Source organism: Cotesia glomerata, unplaced genomic scaffold (genome assembly GCF_020080835.1).
Source record: "Cotesia glomerata isolate CgM1 unplaced genomic scaffold, MPM_Cglom_v2.3 scaffold_17, whole genome shotgun sequence".
Taxonomy (NCBI): domain Eukaryota; kingdom Metazoa; phylum Arthropoda; class Insecta; order Hymenoptera; family Braconidae; genus Cotesia; species Cotesia glomerata.
The window spans coordinates 352,383-368,141 of NW_025402108.1; the positions used below are offsets into that span (position 1 = coordinate 352,383).

The 15,759-nt window shown below is 31.4% G+C and overlaps 2 protein-coding genes across 6 annotated transcripts in view; one reads left to right on the forward strand and one right to left on the reverse strand.

Moving 5' to 3' along the window:
- LOC123273949 (cytochrome b5 reductase 4) overlaps nucleotides 1-15,759 on the forward strand; it is a 45,669-nt gene that overhangs the window by 10,400 nt on the left and 19,510 nt on the right. The window contains exons 1-4 of one of the 5 annotated variants that reach the window (XM_044741439.1): nucleotides 1,539-2,146; nucleotides 2,304-3,319; nucleotides 3,458-3,679; nucleotides 3,744-3,876. The exons of the other annotated variants lie outside the window; for them this stretch is intronic. The gene's annotated coding sequence lies outside the window, so the exon portion shown is untranslated. Of the gene's footprint in view, nucleotides 1-1,538; nucleotides 2,147-2,303; nucleotides 3,320-3,457; nucleotides 3,680-3,743; nucleotides 3,877-15,759 lie in introns of those variants that run through there. 5 annotated transcript variants of the gene reach the window in all.
- Nucleotides 11,151-15,534, reverse strand: LOC123273950. The gene is made up of 3 exons (XM_044741446.1): nucleotides 15,519-15,534; nucleotides 15,083-15,398; nucleotides 11,151-13,523 (listed from the first exon to the last, which is right to left on the reverse strand). The coding sequence occupies exon 3, from the start codon at nucleotides 12,451-12,453 to the stop codon at nucleotides 11,578-11,580; it is 876 nt and encodes a 291-aa protein (XP_044597381.1). The 5' UTR covers nucleotides 12,454-13,523; nucleotides 15,083-15,398; nucleotides 15,519-15,534; the 3' UTR covers nucleotides 11,151-11,577.

A 15,759-nucleotide genomic window follows, 5' to 3' on the forward strand; every position in this document is an offset into this window, starting at 1 on the left:
ATACCCATTACAGAAACGTGGATAAGAGTGTGCGTTAAATATTTCTCTCTCTGTAACTATATTTCTATTCTTTTCTTTTTTCTCAGCTGTTGACTCGATGTTGCCAAATCTTTACTCGAATAAATAGCTGACGATAAACGAGTTAAAAACGTAAAATTAAACTTTCAATATTTCAAAAATTATATCGGTAATGTATTATTATTAAATTTTTTTTATATTTTGCAATAATCCAAGTTTCTTATGCATAATTGCCGATTTTTCCCTCGAAAATACACCTCAAAAGAAGACGATCCTGAAAATTTGAGCCCGAAATAATCAAATCCAGCCGCTGGAGAATTTTTTGAATTTTGGAAAAAGTCGATTTTTCCTTGATTTTCAATTATTCATATCTCAGCTTCTATATAACTTAAAGATCCCTACCAAACGGCATTTTTCTCAGTAGACTCTCTACTTTTAAGAAAAAAATAGTTATTTGGTCTAAACTTATTTCGAACTTCGCTGACAGCCTCTAACTAACGAACTGTTTTAATTAAATTTTAGCTATTTGTAAAACACTATTATATGTACAGTGTTTTAAGTTAAGGGCCGACCAGCTTCTAATATCTTTTATTGGGGTATACTTTAATAGAATCTACGCAATTTTTCCTTGATTGCTTCTGTTAAGTAAAGTTATAGCCATCCAAAACCTATCGAATTGTAAAAAATTGCTATTTTCAGATAGCTAGAACTTTTTTCTCCGAGCTTCGATTTACTTCAAATTTTCAGGAAAGTTGCTTTATTATATCCTTAAAAAGTCCTGAAAATTTTAAGTATGCTATCGAGTTTGTATTCGAGTTATAAATTTTTTAATATTGTCAAAATTACGTTTTAAAAAATAATTTTTGTCGATAATTTCTTATATGTCTATCAAATTATTGATTTGTTAACAAGTAAAATTTGTACATAGGTAAAACTTCTGTTAGATATTCCTTTCTCGAAAGTGCTCTAATTGTTTTCAAATCGTTTGAATGTTTATTAAAAGTGGCGCTTGAACCATTTTTGTTACCTTACTTATCCGCTTCGTGGCGTGACTGAGGTATTTACGTTAACATATGTTCATGTAAACAATGTAAACACCTGTATATCTTTTTACAGTATTAAGTAGATTTTATTTGATTAATTTGAAGTATTGATAGTATCAAAAATTTAAATAATGGAAAAGTGTTATATCGGTTTATCTACTGATTCAGAATTTCATTTGGAGACATACTCTGATAAAAAAGTTCTACATAATCTAAGTGAATTAAGCGAAGACAATATTTTACTTTTAAAGTTGAGATTACAACACGAACAATTTTATGAACAAATTTCAGATGGGAAAATTTGTCATTACCACAAGCTCCAATTTTTAGATTACTTTTCTTCGTATAAATATAAATGTTGTGATCCTTTAAATAAACATAAAAAAAAAACATAACTAATTTCCTTAGTATAATCAGATTAGAGACATGTGAAAATTTTAATAATATTTTATCAGAAGTACTTTCAATGAATTTAATTCCTGGAGATAAATGATGTCGAAACTGTGAAGCATCAATAAATCAAATAGTCGAACCATATTTAGATAAATCAGAACCTATGGAAATTGGAGATGTCCATGAAGATCAGAATATTGCAAGAGGTGACAGTGCTACTTTATCACGAGGCAATTCATTATTTGAAAGTTTCACCTCACAACCATGTTCATCTGGATCTTATTATCAATATAATTCGCAAACTGTTAATTCAATTAACAGTATATTGAGAGAATTGAATATTGAGCCTATAAATAAATCTAAATTATCTACGGAGCGCTTGCAAAAAAAAGCAGAAGAAGTTTTGCTAGAAGTTTTAGATAAACTCACCCAAAAAATATTAAATAACGCCTATGATTTAAATATTTCTAGTTTTAGTAGTCAAATAACACACAATTTGATAGAAGATAGTAACACGCTCAAAGACATTATATTATCTCTGCAAAATCAATTTCAGCAAGTAAAAACTGTTTCTGAAAAGATTCAAGTATTAACAGTTTTACCACTATCTTGGCAATTTAAACAAGTTCAACAATACTTTAATTGTTCTGATTACATGTTTAGAGAATTCAAAAAGTCCAAAGTACAAAACGGTACGTACAGTATAATTTCATGTATATATTAGTTCTTCATTAAGTAGTATGATAATGAAATTTTATTTGAATACATACTATCAATTCTATAAAAATTTATCGGTTCTACATCTTTTTTTATTTTTTATTAAAATACTGATTTTAATTTTTATTCCAGGATTATTAACAATGAGGAAGAGAAAAAAGTTTTGGAAAGTTACAGATGAAATGAGAGAAATCATAAAAAATGATTATTTAGACGAAAAAAATTGTTATATTTGTCCCGGTATAAAGCAATACAAAAAAAAAGTGGAAGTGGTTCCGATTCAGGAGAATTGGTGCAAAAAAAAATGTTATTGTATACGCTTAGAGATTTATACAGCAATTTTATTGAGGATCATTCAGAATACGATAGTTTACCAAAATTTTCTTTCTTTGCCTCATTGAAACCAGAAGAATGTGTTTTTGCTGGTGATCCAGGAACTCATGAAATTTGTGTCTGTTCAGAACATGAAAATGTCAAGTTAAAGATATCTGCATTGAAAACTGACTTAAAATATAGAGATTTATTTGCAGTCGCAGTTTGTAACGTTGATAATGCTGATTGTATGCTACATAGATGTCATAAATGTCCTGGAGTAGCAGGTATGAAAAATTTAATGATTGAATCAGAAATATCTATTTTTGATGATTTAGTTAATTACAAAAACTGGGATACAGAAGGCAGTAGAGCAGTTCTTAGAAACCATACTGAAAGAAAAGAAATATTTTTAGAAACTTTATTTTGTGATGTGTGGAAATTGACCGTGCATAATGATGCAATGACATTGCAGATTCACAGAAAAATTATTTATACGATTGCAAAAATAAATTAGAGCCAGATACTTGCATTATTACCATGGATTTTGCTGAAAACTATTCTTTTATTATACAAAGATCTATTCAATCATTTTACTACAATAACACTCAAGCAACACTTCATTCTTTCTGCATTTACTACAAAGATCCTCAGGCAACTGATAAAGAAAAGCTCCAACAGATGAGTTTCTGTGTGATAAGTGATACGACTGATCATGTAGCTTACACTGTACATGCTTTTCAAGAAAAACTCATGAAAATAATAAAAGAGGAATATCCATGGATAAAAAATGTTATCTACTTTTCGGACGGCGCACCTACACAATATAAAAATAAGTAAGAATTCTTAGAAATTTTTGAGTTCCAAAATATGCTTAAAAAGCAATTAATACTAACGTTGTTTTCGTCGATTTAAGAAAAGTTTGCATTTTGAATAAATCTTGAATTTAATACTTATATTTACTTTTTATAAAGGAACAATCTAGCAAATGTTTGTTGTCATGAACAAAACTTCGGCATTAAAGTTTCGTCTTATAATTTTTTTGCCACTAGTCATGGAAAAAGTGTATGCGACGGAACTGGGGGTACGATCAAGAGAAAAGTAATGCGACATTGCATACGATCATCTCCTGATCAACAAGTAACAACACCATTGGAGTTTTATGAATATGTTTTCAGAGAAATGAAAAGTATAAGGTACACATTAATAAAATTATAACTCATAGTAATACTTAGTGTAATTAATACTCTTTATTTCCAGAGCAATTTGGGTATCTGACGCTGAAGTTCAAAAACATAAAAAAAAATTGAAAAAACGATTTGATACTGTAAAAACCATCAAAGACACTCGAATGAACCATTCGTTTACACCGATTAACAACAATTCTATGGAAGTAAGAATGACTTCTTTTGACAAAGATTGTAAAGTAGTTAAAGTAAATTTATAAATAAACATTTTTCAAATTTGATAATATAATGACATAATTCATAATTTTTCGGAGTTTTACGGAATAATCAGAAATAAAATACAAGTAATTATCGATTATGATGCGGAAATTATATTTATTTTATAAAATAATTATTGTTATATGCCCTCCACTGAAGATTAATAATGAATTCTATATAAAATTAAACGTAATTTTGACGATATTAAAAAATTTATAACTCGAATATAAACTCGATAGCATACTTAAAATTTTCAGGACTTTTTAAGGATATAATAAAGCAACTTTCCTGAAAATTTGAAGTAAATCGAAGCTCGGAGAAAAAAGTTCTAGCTATCTGAAAATAGCAATTTTTTACAATTCGATAGGTTTTGGATGGCTATAACTTTACTTAACAGAAGCAATCAAGGAAAAATTGCGTAGATTCTATTAAAGTATACCCCAATAAAAGATATTAGAAGCTGGTCGGCCCTTAACTTAAAACACTGTACATATAATAGTGTTTTACAAATAGCTAAAATTTAATTAAAACAGTTCGTTAGTTAGAGGCTGTCAGCGAAGTTCGAAATAAGTTTAGACCAAATAACTATTTTTTTCTTAAAAGTAGAGAGTCTACTGAGAAAAATGCCGTTTGGTAGGGGTCTTTAAGTTATATAGAAGCTGAGATATGAATAATTGAAAATCAAGGAAAAATCGACTTTTTCCAAAATTCAAAAAATTCTCCAGCGGCTGGATTTGATTATTTCGGGCTCAAATTTTCAGGATCGTCTTCTTTTGAGGTGTATTTTCGAGGAAAAAATCGGCATCAAAATCGCTGACCTATCATCAATTCCTAGCATCAATTCACTGAATCTGAATCAAAACGTTAATTAGCCCGTCTTATTACGAATGGGAATTACTTCTTGTAGTAGTATATACTCTTCAGTAGGAGGCGCCCTGGATGCACGCACAAGCGATCGAAAAGGAATTTTTAATGAACCCAAAATTCGAACTCTATTTGTTGTTACATAGAATATATCCAAAATATATAGTCATACATAACTCTGGCTCTCAAAAAAAAAGTGGTATGTACTTTGGACCGGACCTGCCTATTGAAATGAATATTGATCCACTGAATCCGAATTTTAAGTCCGTTTGATCCGGTCACCCTCCAATTTTGAGCATAATGCAAAAAAACCCCAAAAAATTGCAAAAAACTGCAGTCACAGTAATGAAAAAATTCTTGTGGACCCGGATCAAGTATGATTTTTATATATCCTAATTTACTGAAACTAAATCTGAACGTTAATTAGCCTGGTGAGCCGACCAAATTTGCAAAAAAAAAAAAAAACGAAAAACCCAAAAAAATTGCAATAAGTCATGAAAAATTGAAATTATCGAGATAAAAATTTTTTTTGACTCAGATTGAGTATGATTTTCGTGTATTTTGTTCCACTGAATTTGAATCTGAAGTTTTCTTGCCCCGTTAACGTTTTAAAATTAAAAAAAATCTCAAAAAACCAAAAAAATCGGGAAAATTGCAGCTATAAATACGAGAAAAAATCTATAAAACATGATCAAATACTTTTATTGTATTTTTTCGCGCATAAAATACAAATTTAGAATCTGAAAATATAAAAAATTTTAATATCTATAAAAAATGACGTATAACTAGAATAAAGAGAACGATTTTCTCGAATTTCAAACTGTTCTTCATTGGTATCGAACTCTTTTGTTCTCAAACGATCTACGCAGTAAATTTTTCTTCCGTTTGTTATTATCTCTTGTATTTCATGCGTGAAAAAATATAAGAAAAGTATTTAATCATGTTTGATAGATTGTTTTTTCATATTTGTAACTGCAATTTTCCTGATTTTTTTGGTTTTTTGAGATTTTTTTAATTTTAAAACTTTAATGTGGCACTGGGCTAATTAACGTTCAGATTTAGATTCAGTAAATTGAAATACACAAGAATCATACTTGATCCGGGTCCACAAGAATTTTTTCATCGCTGTGACTGCAGTTTTTTGCAATTTTTTGGCGTTTTTTGCATTATGCTCAAAATTGGAGCACTGAAAAAAGTAAACTGTAATAAATAACAGTCGATTTATAATAAGTAATGATCAACTGCTAAAAATTACCATTTCAAACAGTAAAATCTTTATTTTACTATTCACTTTATAATATTTACCATTTAAACGTTACAATTTACTCTTTACATGGAAGAAAATACTATTTCAAACAGTAATATTCGCTATGTAAATGTCTAAAATGTTAAAGTATAATAATTAAGAATTTAGACTTTGATATTTATCATTTCGTACCTAAAAAATGATCTTATGATATGTAAAAAGTATAAAATAAAGTTAGTAAATTTCTAATACAATCAACGTCAATATTTACAAAGTAAAATGGTAAATTTTAAACGCAACGCTAAAAATCAAACTGTAATTATTGACTTGCTTGGACTGGTAAAATGTATATTTTAAAAGTATAATTTTTACTGTTTCAAATGTTAAATTCTCCCAGAGTGAGACCCCCTTCTCTTTCATCTGAGTACCCCTTCTCCTCATAATATCGACTATATATTGAAATGGCAATTTTTACTGTTTGAAACTGTAATTTTTTAAGATGAAAGAGTCGTTATTTATTATAGTGACAGCTACTAATCACTTATTTTGGATATTAAATTATAAATTGTGGCTTTTATACTTTCTACATTAAGTTCTGTAATATTTATATTTCTGCCACCCCGATGTCCGCTTTACTGTTTGAAACTATAAAAATTAACCGGAATCCGAGTGAATATTACAGTTTACTTTTTTCGGATTCAGTGGGTCAGTATTCATTTCAATAGGTAGGTCCGGTCCAAAGTGCCGGAGTTATGTATGACTATATATTTTGGATATATTCTATGTAACAACTATATATTTATTAGAATATATGTAAGATGATTCAAAATTTTTAAAATTTAGGCATTATAACGATATCACAATGGTTGATTGTAAAAATATACAATGTTTTAATTTTTTAATCAACCGTTGTTTTATTAAAAAGTATAAAAATTACGATAAAATAGTGTCATTTATTGTTTTCTTGTAATTAATTAAATTTATCTCAGAGACAATTTATTGAAAGGGTTCATCTATCAATTTATCTTGTAGAAAATTAAATTCTTTACAAAAAGGTCCTTTGCAATTTTGGTGTCAGATCAATAGTTTAGGAGAAAAATAAAAAAACCACGACTTTTGAGCAAAAATCGAATATACAATTTTTTACTGGTGAGATAGCTCATAAATTAGAAATAAGCTGTCAGAGCTTTTAAAGAGGAAGGATCCCTCTATAACTTCCGCCCATGGTCAAATGAATATCATGAAATGTCGTTATGCTATAGATAATTTAAGCAAAAAAAAATGATTTTAACGGGTTAATTATATGAGAAAACTTCAAATTCATTCAGCGAGTACTTAAAATTTAAATTAAGAACTATCCTCCCGAGAAAAAATATTTATGTATATTTATATATAAATTGGTTATATATGATTATATATGAAAAATGGCCAAATATAATCATATCTAATTATATATAATTATATATAACAATATTTAATTATATATTTATTACATCTAATTATTGGGTTAATTTTATGGATAGAATATTTAATATGGTCCTACGCAATTCTGTGTAACCAATTAAAATGCAAAAAAAAATATCTAGATATAATTTTATAGCTATAACATCAGCGGTCACCCATCCAACTATTAACCCTGTTCAATGCTGCTTAACTTTGGTGATCTCCGTGCGTCTTGAAGTGTCTGTCTGCTGTGCTGCTGTCTTAGATGATAATGATTCTATGATCTACATAATGTATCATATGAGTTTATCATAAATGGAATATAAAAATTGATTTTAATATATATTTAGATAGTCATTATTCATAATTTATTTATTTTACCGAATTTCATTATAATATAACACTTATTTAAATAATAAAATAAATAATGATTTTACTATTAGGTAGTAGCAGAGCAAACCAAAACATCTCATAGGAAATGTGACAAATTTTGTGTTTCAGAATTATTTAAACGTAATTATAAACATCATTTTACACTTTTTGTGATAACCAAAAAAAATTTTTTTTCGAAGAAAAAATTTTTATGTCTGTTAATTATATATAAGCATATATAGTTATATATACTTATATATAATTATATATGGGACTGTATACAATCTTGCATGGCTGTATATTGCTCCATATATAGTCATATATAATTATATATAACCTCATATACAATTCCATATATAATCATGTATGCTTATATACAATTATATATAATTATATAGAAACATTTTTTCTCGGGTATTGCTCCATATATAGTCGTATATAATTATATATAACATCATATACAATTCCATATATAATAATGTATGATTATATATAATTCTATATACTTATATATAATTGTATATGGAACTATATATAATCCTGCATGGTTGTATATTGCTCCATATATAGTCATATATGATTATATATGATAATATATAACCTCATATACAATTCCATATATAATCATGTATGATTATATATAATTATGTATGATCATATATAATTGTATATAATTATATATGTGATTCCATATATAATCATATATGATTATATACAATTATATATAATTATATAGAAACATTTTTTCTCGGGCTTTGGTGAGAATTTTTTTTTCTATGTAAAGAACAATATTTCGTCAATGGAGTGAGAAAAAAAAATAGTTGTCTCAAATGAAGCACTCTAATGTATATATGTACATATAGATATATTAAACACCTTAAATATTAATAATTTTATTTAATCAACTTCCAAGCGTGGGTTCGAATCCCCAGCTGGTCCTAGAAACCAGCTTGGTTGAGATTTTTACAAACCAAAAAAACCCCACCGTACCACTCTCAACAGTTAAAGTCGGCGATATGACTAATTAAAGAAAAAAAAAAGAAAATTATGAGCGACCTTTCAAAATTTAAATTTTGAACTGAAACTTTCAGAAACTTATTTTTTTTTGGTCTATAAAATTATAACGTAACGAGAAAAAAAATTTAATAAAAAAAATTCGATTTTCGATGAATTTTGAAATTTAAAAAAATTTGGAGCAACCTCTTAAAAATTTTTTTTTAAGCTGTCCTTTGGAGAGGGCTTTTAAAACATCAAAAACTATTATTTTTTCACTCGAGACTAAAAAAAAAAAATAGTCGGTTTTTTCGGGCCACCCTAATATTTATATATATATATATATACAGGGTGTCCCAGAAGTAACGGACACCATTGTAGCATCTGATAAACAAAATAATTCTGAGACGAAAAGTCCTTAGCCATTTTTCAATTAACCGCATATATAATTAATTATTAATTAAAAATAACGTCTCTTTATTTGTTAGAGAGAGAGCGCCAGTGTCCAGTAAAGTATGTGCCAAACAAAGACACAACTAACTGTATGACTAACCAGTTTCTATAGCTAACGTAGTCACACATATTTACTTACACATTCACACGTGCAAGCGTCTTCGTTGGAACGCACTTGACTTGACACTAGCGCTCTCTCTCTAACGCATAAAAGAACGTTATTTTAATTAATAATTAATTATCTATGCGTCTGATTAAAAAATGGCTAAGGACTTTTCGTCTCAGAATTATTTTGTTTATCAGATGCTACAATGGTGTCCGTTACTTCTGGGACACCCTGTATATATATATATTATATATATTGTAACGGGGTGGTTAGCCCTGTCCAATTGGTCACCCCTTTCCTCTTTGAAAAAGGCGCCACTGGGATTTTATACTCGGTGTTCCAGAAACCGGGGAGCATGAGAAGGAAAGATCGGGTCGTGAAAAGTTGAGAAAGGCTGTAAAATTAATGCTGAGAAACAATTATTAACAATTAACAATTCAATTATTTATTCAATATAAACAATTTAAAACTAACAAAATTTCATTTTCCAAAATTACCAAAATTACGCCTAACAATTACTTAACACAAAATTCCGACCTTCGATTTTAATTCATTAAATTCATTAATACATCTTCTTAACTAAATTCATTTCCAACTTACTTAACCAAATTTTCTACTAAAGTTATCAATCAATTTATTCTACTAAACCCACTGATTTATTTCATTTCTTGATCTCCACTAAATAATCTTTAACAAAGTTCACTACATAATTTTCTTAACAAGTTCGGTAATCATTTTCTAAATTCACTAAATTTCTCAATAAATACATTCGCTAAATTAACTAAATTAATTAAATTTAGCCCACCGGCCTAAATTTAATTTAACACAATTTCTTAAATCCAACTACTGTAATTCTAAAGCGTCTCAACAAAATTTACAACCGTAGAACATTATAGAATGACCTTCACTAACTTAATTACGCATTTTCATTTCTTATTCAAACTTTGTCTTGAAAATTCTTAACTAAAATTAATTTATTATAGCCAACAGGCCTATAATAAATTACTAATAAATTCTCTACCAATAAATTAACAATTAATCAATTAAATTTAATTTTCAATACAAAAGTTCAGCGACAAAACTAACTACTTGACCTTGACAATAAAAACTAAAGTACGAATTCGCTAATATAAAAATGACCGCTCGAGAAATTAAATTTAATTATTTCAGCCTCTTAATTAAATCAATAATCAAATTTGGTCTACAATAATCGAAAATACCTGGAGACTCAATTATTGTTTTATCCAACGACGACTGATACTCCGGTCCAACTTGGCGGGCTTAGCTGCTTGGCGTCTTGTCGTCTCGAACCAGGGTGCGGCAGGGTTGTCCAATTCCAAAAATGCCCCGATAACTTCCTCTGCAGTTGCTCTTTATTCTCGACGTCCAAATTTGCACTCTATTGACTTAAACTGATCTCAACAAGGTCACTGATTCACAAGGGCAAAAGGCCACTGGCTTCCAGAAGAGAAAAAAGCCTCGATGTCCCTCCTGTCGGCTCTTTTATAACCCTCCAACTCCGGCTCTCGAACTTTCCTATTGTTATGCCCCGCTTTATTTTACGGGGACAGTAGTGGGGACTTTCGATTAGCACGCCCGGTGACAAGTCGAAACTACTTGTCAAAAATCGAAAGGTAAGGGAAAGCCCTGACCTACCGTGCGTTAATTAAGTGGTCGATAATGACCCCGGAAAGTTCGATTTTCCCTGTTACACTCCCCCCTGCCAGGTTCACTCTAGAGCATTCTTGGAATGAAAGCTGCCCTAGATGACGTTTCGAGTGTGTTATTAGGGGCCTCTTGATTCGAGGACCAACCTCCAGGGCCTGTGTTCTGGGACCACAGACGGGTCTTGTCATTCTCAACTTCAAAACCTAGGTCCAGTTCATCTTCCATCAAAATTACAGGTTCATTGCTCTCCTGATTCCCTGCTAAAGAAAATAAAGTACAATTAGTATAAGTCTTACTATCAGTGTTAATTATAGTACAACTAGGATCATCAAATAGCCTACTGCCCTGTTTTATAATTGCTGGTTGATCTTCTGGCCAAAGAGATGCGTTGATTGAAGTTAACTGTGTCCATAGACTATGCCGCAGATGATGTTGATGGGCCTGAATCAGAGCAAGGTAGCTTAAAAGCCTGTCTTAGCTCTGAGTAGCCAGATGTCTCAACATTTATCGAACCCTCACTAGACCCCATTGCTGCTCCTTGAACGAACTGAACCGACGGAGAACTCGGGACAGGTGTAAGTGGGTTTCCCGTTCATTTTCAGTTCTGGGATCATTACACTGCTCACTAGAGTTTGCACTATCCAAAGAGCTTTTCCTGCCGTTATCGTTTGTCAACAGCGAACAGTTTTGTCGAGTGTGACCAATTTTGAGACAATTGTTACAGACATCTTGTCTAGGGTTTTCGCAACCCACAAAGGAGTGTCCAGGAACACCACAGTTGTAACACGGCCTGGGAATTCTTGGAGTCTGAAATCTACAAGGCTGCCGATAATGGTTCTGGTTTGTTCTCACCTGAACCCCATACTTATTATCGTACGATGTAGTTGGAGTTCTGTAGCCTGATAATTCCAACTCTTCTTCCTGGCACCTCCCTTTTTCGACTGTAGGCCCAATCACCTTAACCTTTGTCTTCTCCTGGGGCTTTACTGTTTCCTGAGTCTGACAAGACTGTCCAGCTTCTTCGATGTACCTCGAGGCTTCATGCAGAGCGTTCAAAAGGTCTTCGTATGAGTATACCGGCCTAGAGAAAACCAGAGTTCGCAGTTCATCAGTTAGATAGTTTCTATTATTTGTCACTTGATCCTCTATGGATGGAGGACTCATCATGGTCAAATATTTTTGCTGAACCTTTAACACAAACTCCGTGAAATTTTCCCCAGGTTTCATCCTCAGTTTACCAATATCGTGAATTATTTGGTAATCTGTCGTTGCACTACCAAAAGCCTTGCGGAATTCCATCTTGAATTGAGTATAAGAACCCCAGCGCTGGTAGTTGTTATCAAACCAGCGTGCTGGTGTTCCTCGGAGTATGTACCCCATGGAACCCAGGACTTCGTCCTCTGTCCAGCCTTAACGGTGTGCTCTGCTCTCGACCGCATGCAGAAATTCTTCGACAGACATTCCATCTTGTGGAAAGATCAGGTTACCAAGCCTCAGACTTGATAAAATATCTTTGCGCCTTCTTTCGTGCATAAAGTACCTGGTACCTCTGTTCAAATTTTGGTATGGACTTTGGAATGGAGGTGGAGTCATCCCCGGTCTTATGTTTTGGCCTTGAGAGTCGTGACCGAACCTTCGTCCACAGTTGTCTTGGTTATGGAACGCAAACTCGCTTTGTGCACCTGCTTGTTGGCTCTGGAACAGTTGGAGCTGTTGTAATTGCTCTTGCAGGTAATTGACCCTTTCTGATAGAGGGATCGTTTGGCCAGAATCAGTCCTGTCCCTGCTATTCTCCAGTTGATTTCTTGGAAAAGACGGTGCAACTACTCCTCCCCCCCCCCTGCCAAACCTTGACCTGAAGGGGCAACGGTTGAACCACGTAATTGAAAATCAGTTGCATTCCAATCTACCGGAGAGTGCAACCAGGTAAAATTATCACGACTGTCGAGCCTGTTCATAAAATATCGTTGAGAATGAACCATCTCTCCTAATATCTGTGACACTCGATTGATAGTGGCAGAGGTTTCCGCGTTTATTGCTCTTTGTTCTGAAATCCATTGACACGTTGCTTCAGTTGTTTGGTCTAAATGATCGGAGACTCTCAGCATGTCCGGAGATATATTAATTCCCTCCAGACGTTTATCTATGGCAGGCTCAGAGTATTCGTTTCCATTATGGATAGCTCCTCCAGCCTGAGTACCCGGTCGGAGCAACTCATTCTCGGCCTGTAAGGAACACTGGCCAACTCTGCTACTCATCGTAGTTATGACTGTTGACGTCATGTTTGTAGCTGTTGACAACGTTGGTATTGATAGAAATATGTCTGTCGAGCCCGGGTTAGCCATGGAATTAATCCGGCCTTGCACATGGCCTGCAGACATTCTACGTCCATCTAACTGTGTGTTTGCCATGTTTGAATAAGTCATTCTCATCTGATGTCTCTTTTCAATCTAATGAAATATAATAATAGGAATTAATAAAATTGTGAAAGACTACTTATTATCAAAAATTAATTTAAATAGATTTTATAATAACTCTAGGTAAAATTTTGTATTTGAAAATAATCCCCAAATTATTTTGAGTAGAGATAAAATTTCTACCTTGAAACTAAAATTTTACTAAAATTAATTTTTAAAGAGACTTATGAAGAGATTAAATTATTTTACTTTAGTCCACTTAAAATATTTAGCTGAATGACTCATTACTTGTAAACAAAATTTATTTCAAGAACTTTAATCTCTAACTTTATTTTCAGTTTTCACTTTTACCAATATATCTTTTCTTAATCCCTCACTTATATTCGGTCTTTCTATTCTATTTTATTCTCTACTAAAATTTTCTAATTTCTTTCCTATAAAATTTTTCCAACTACTCATTTCTTATTTACGACAAAAATTTTCTAATTTCCCATTCTCTGTGTCCAAATTTTTCAACTAACTTATTTTTCTTTAAATCAAATTTTTCTCAGCAAATTTTTAACCCTTCCCAAACTTCTCAAGGGTTGTTAAATTGTTGGGCGCCAATGTAACGGGGTGGTTATCCCTGTCCAATTGGTCACCCCTTTCCTCTTTGAAAAAGGCACCACTGGGATTTTATACTCGGTGTCCCAGAAACCGGGGAGCATGAGAAGAAAAGATCGGGTCGTGAGAAGTTGAGAAAGGCTGTAAAATTAATGCTGAGAAACAATTATTAACAATTAACAATTCAATTATTTATTCAATATAAACAATTTAAAACCAACAAAATTTCTTAACAATATTGCCCTTAAAATTAACCTAACAATCACTTAATTGTGAGAACCTCTCACCTACGCAGGCACTTGCCAAAACTTACAACTAAATATCATTAAATTCTTTTAAACATAGATCATTACGCATCTATCTTCTTAATTTCTTAACTCAATTTTAGACCATTACGCATCTACCTTTAATTTCCTAATTCGATCATAGACCATTACGCATCTAGATTCTTAATTTCTTAAACCCTCGTCCAACTGATGGAATAACTAACAAAATAATTTACCAAATAAAAACTTCTTAATTATTCAATTATCTGAACTAATTTCACATAAACAACCTCGTCTACCTGACGGAATAACTAACAACATAATTTACCAAATAAAAACTTCTTAATTATTCAATTATCTGAACTAATTTCACATAAACAACCTCGTCTACCTGACGGAATACCATATAATACCATAATTACCTAACTTTCATTTCTTATTCAAACTTTGTCTTGAAAATTCTTAACTAAAATTAATTTATTATAGTCAACAGGCCTATAATAAATTACTAATAAATTCTCTACCAATAAATTAACAATTAATCAATTAAATTTAATTTTCAATATAAAAGTTCAGCGACAAAACTAACTACTTGACCTTGACAATAAAAACTAAAGTACGAATTCGCTAATATAAAAATGACCGCTCGAGAAATTAAATTTAATTATTTCAGCCTCTTAATTAAATCAATAATCAAATCTGGTCTACAATAATCGAAAATACCTGGAGACTCAATTATTGTTTTATCCAACGACGACTGATACTCCGGTCCAACTTGGCGGGCTTAGCTGCTTGGCGTCTTGTCGTCTCGAACCAGGGTGCGGCAGGGTTGTCCAATTCCAAAAATGCCCCGATAACTTCCTCTGCAGTTGCTCTTTATTCTCGACGTCCAAATTTGCACTCTATTGACTTAAACTGATCTCAACAAGGTCACTGATTCACAAGGGCAAAAGGCCACTGGCTTCCAGAAGAGAAAAAAGCCTCGATGTCCCTCCTGTCGGCTCTTTTATAACCCTCCAACTCCGGCTCTCGAACTTTCCTATTGTTATGCCTCGCTTTATTTTACGGGGACAGTAGTGGGGACTTTCGATTAGCACGCCCAGTGACAAGTCGAAACTACTTGTCAAAAATCGAAAGGTAAGGGAAAGCCCTGACCTACCGTGCGTTAATTAAGTGGTCGATAATGACCCCGGGAAGTTCGATTTTCCCTGTTACAATATATATATATATATATATATATATATATATATATATATATATATATATATATATATATATATTATATATATATATATATATATATATATATATATATATATATATATATTTATTTATTTATTTATTTATTTATTTTATACCAACGCAAAAAAATGATTTGGCACATAAAACTTGTTACAGTT

What these genes read in the sequence shown, in the direction of transcription:
- LOC123273950 (XM_044741446.1), bottom strand. Translation starts at nt 12,453, where the DNA reads ATGGGGTACATACTCCGAGGAACACCAGCACGCTGGTTTGATAACAAC.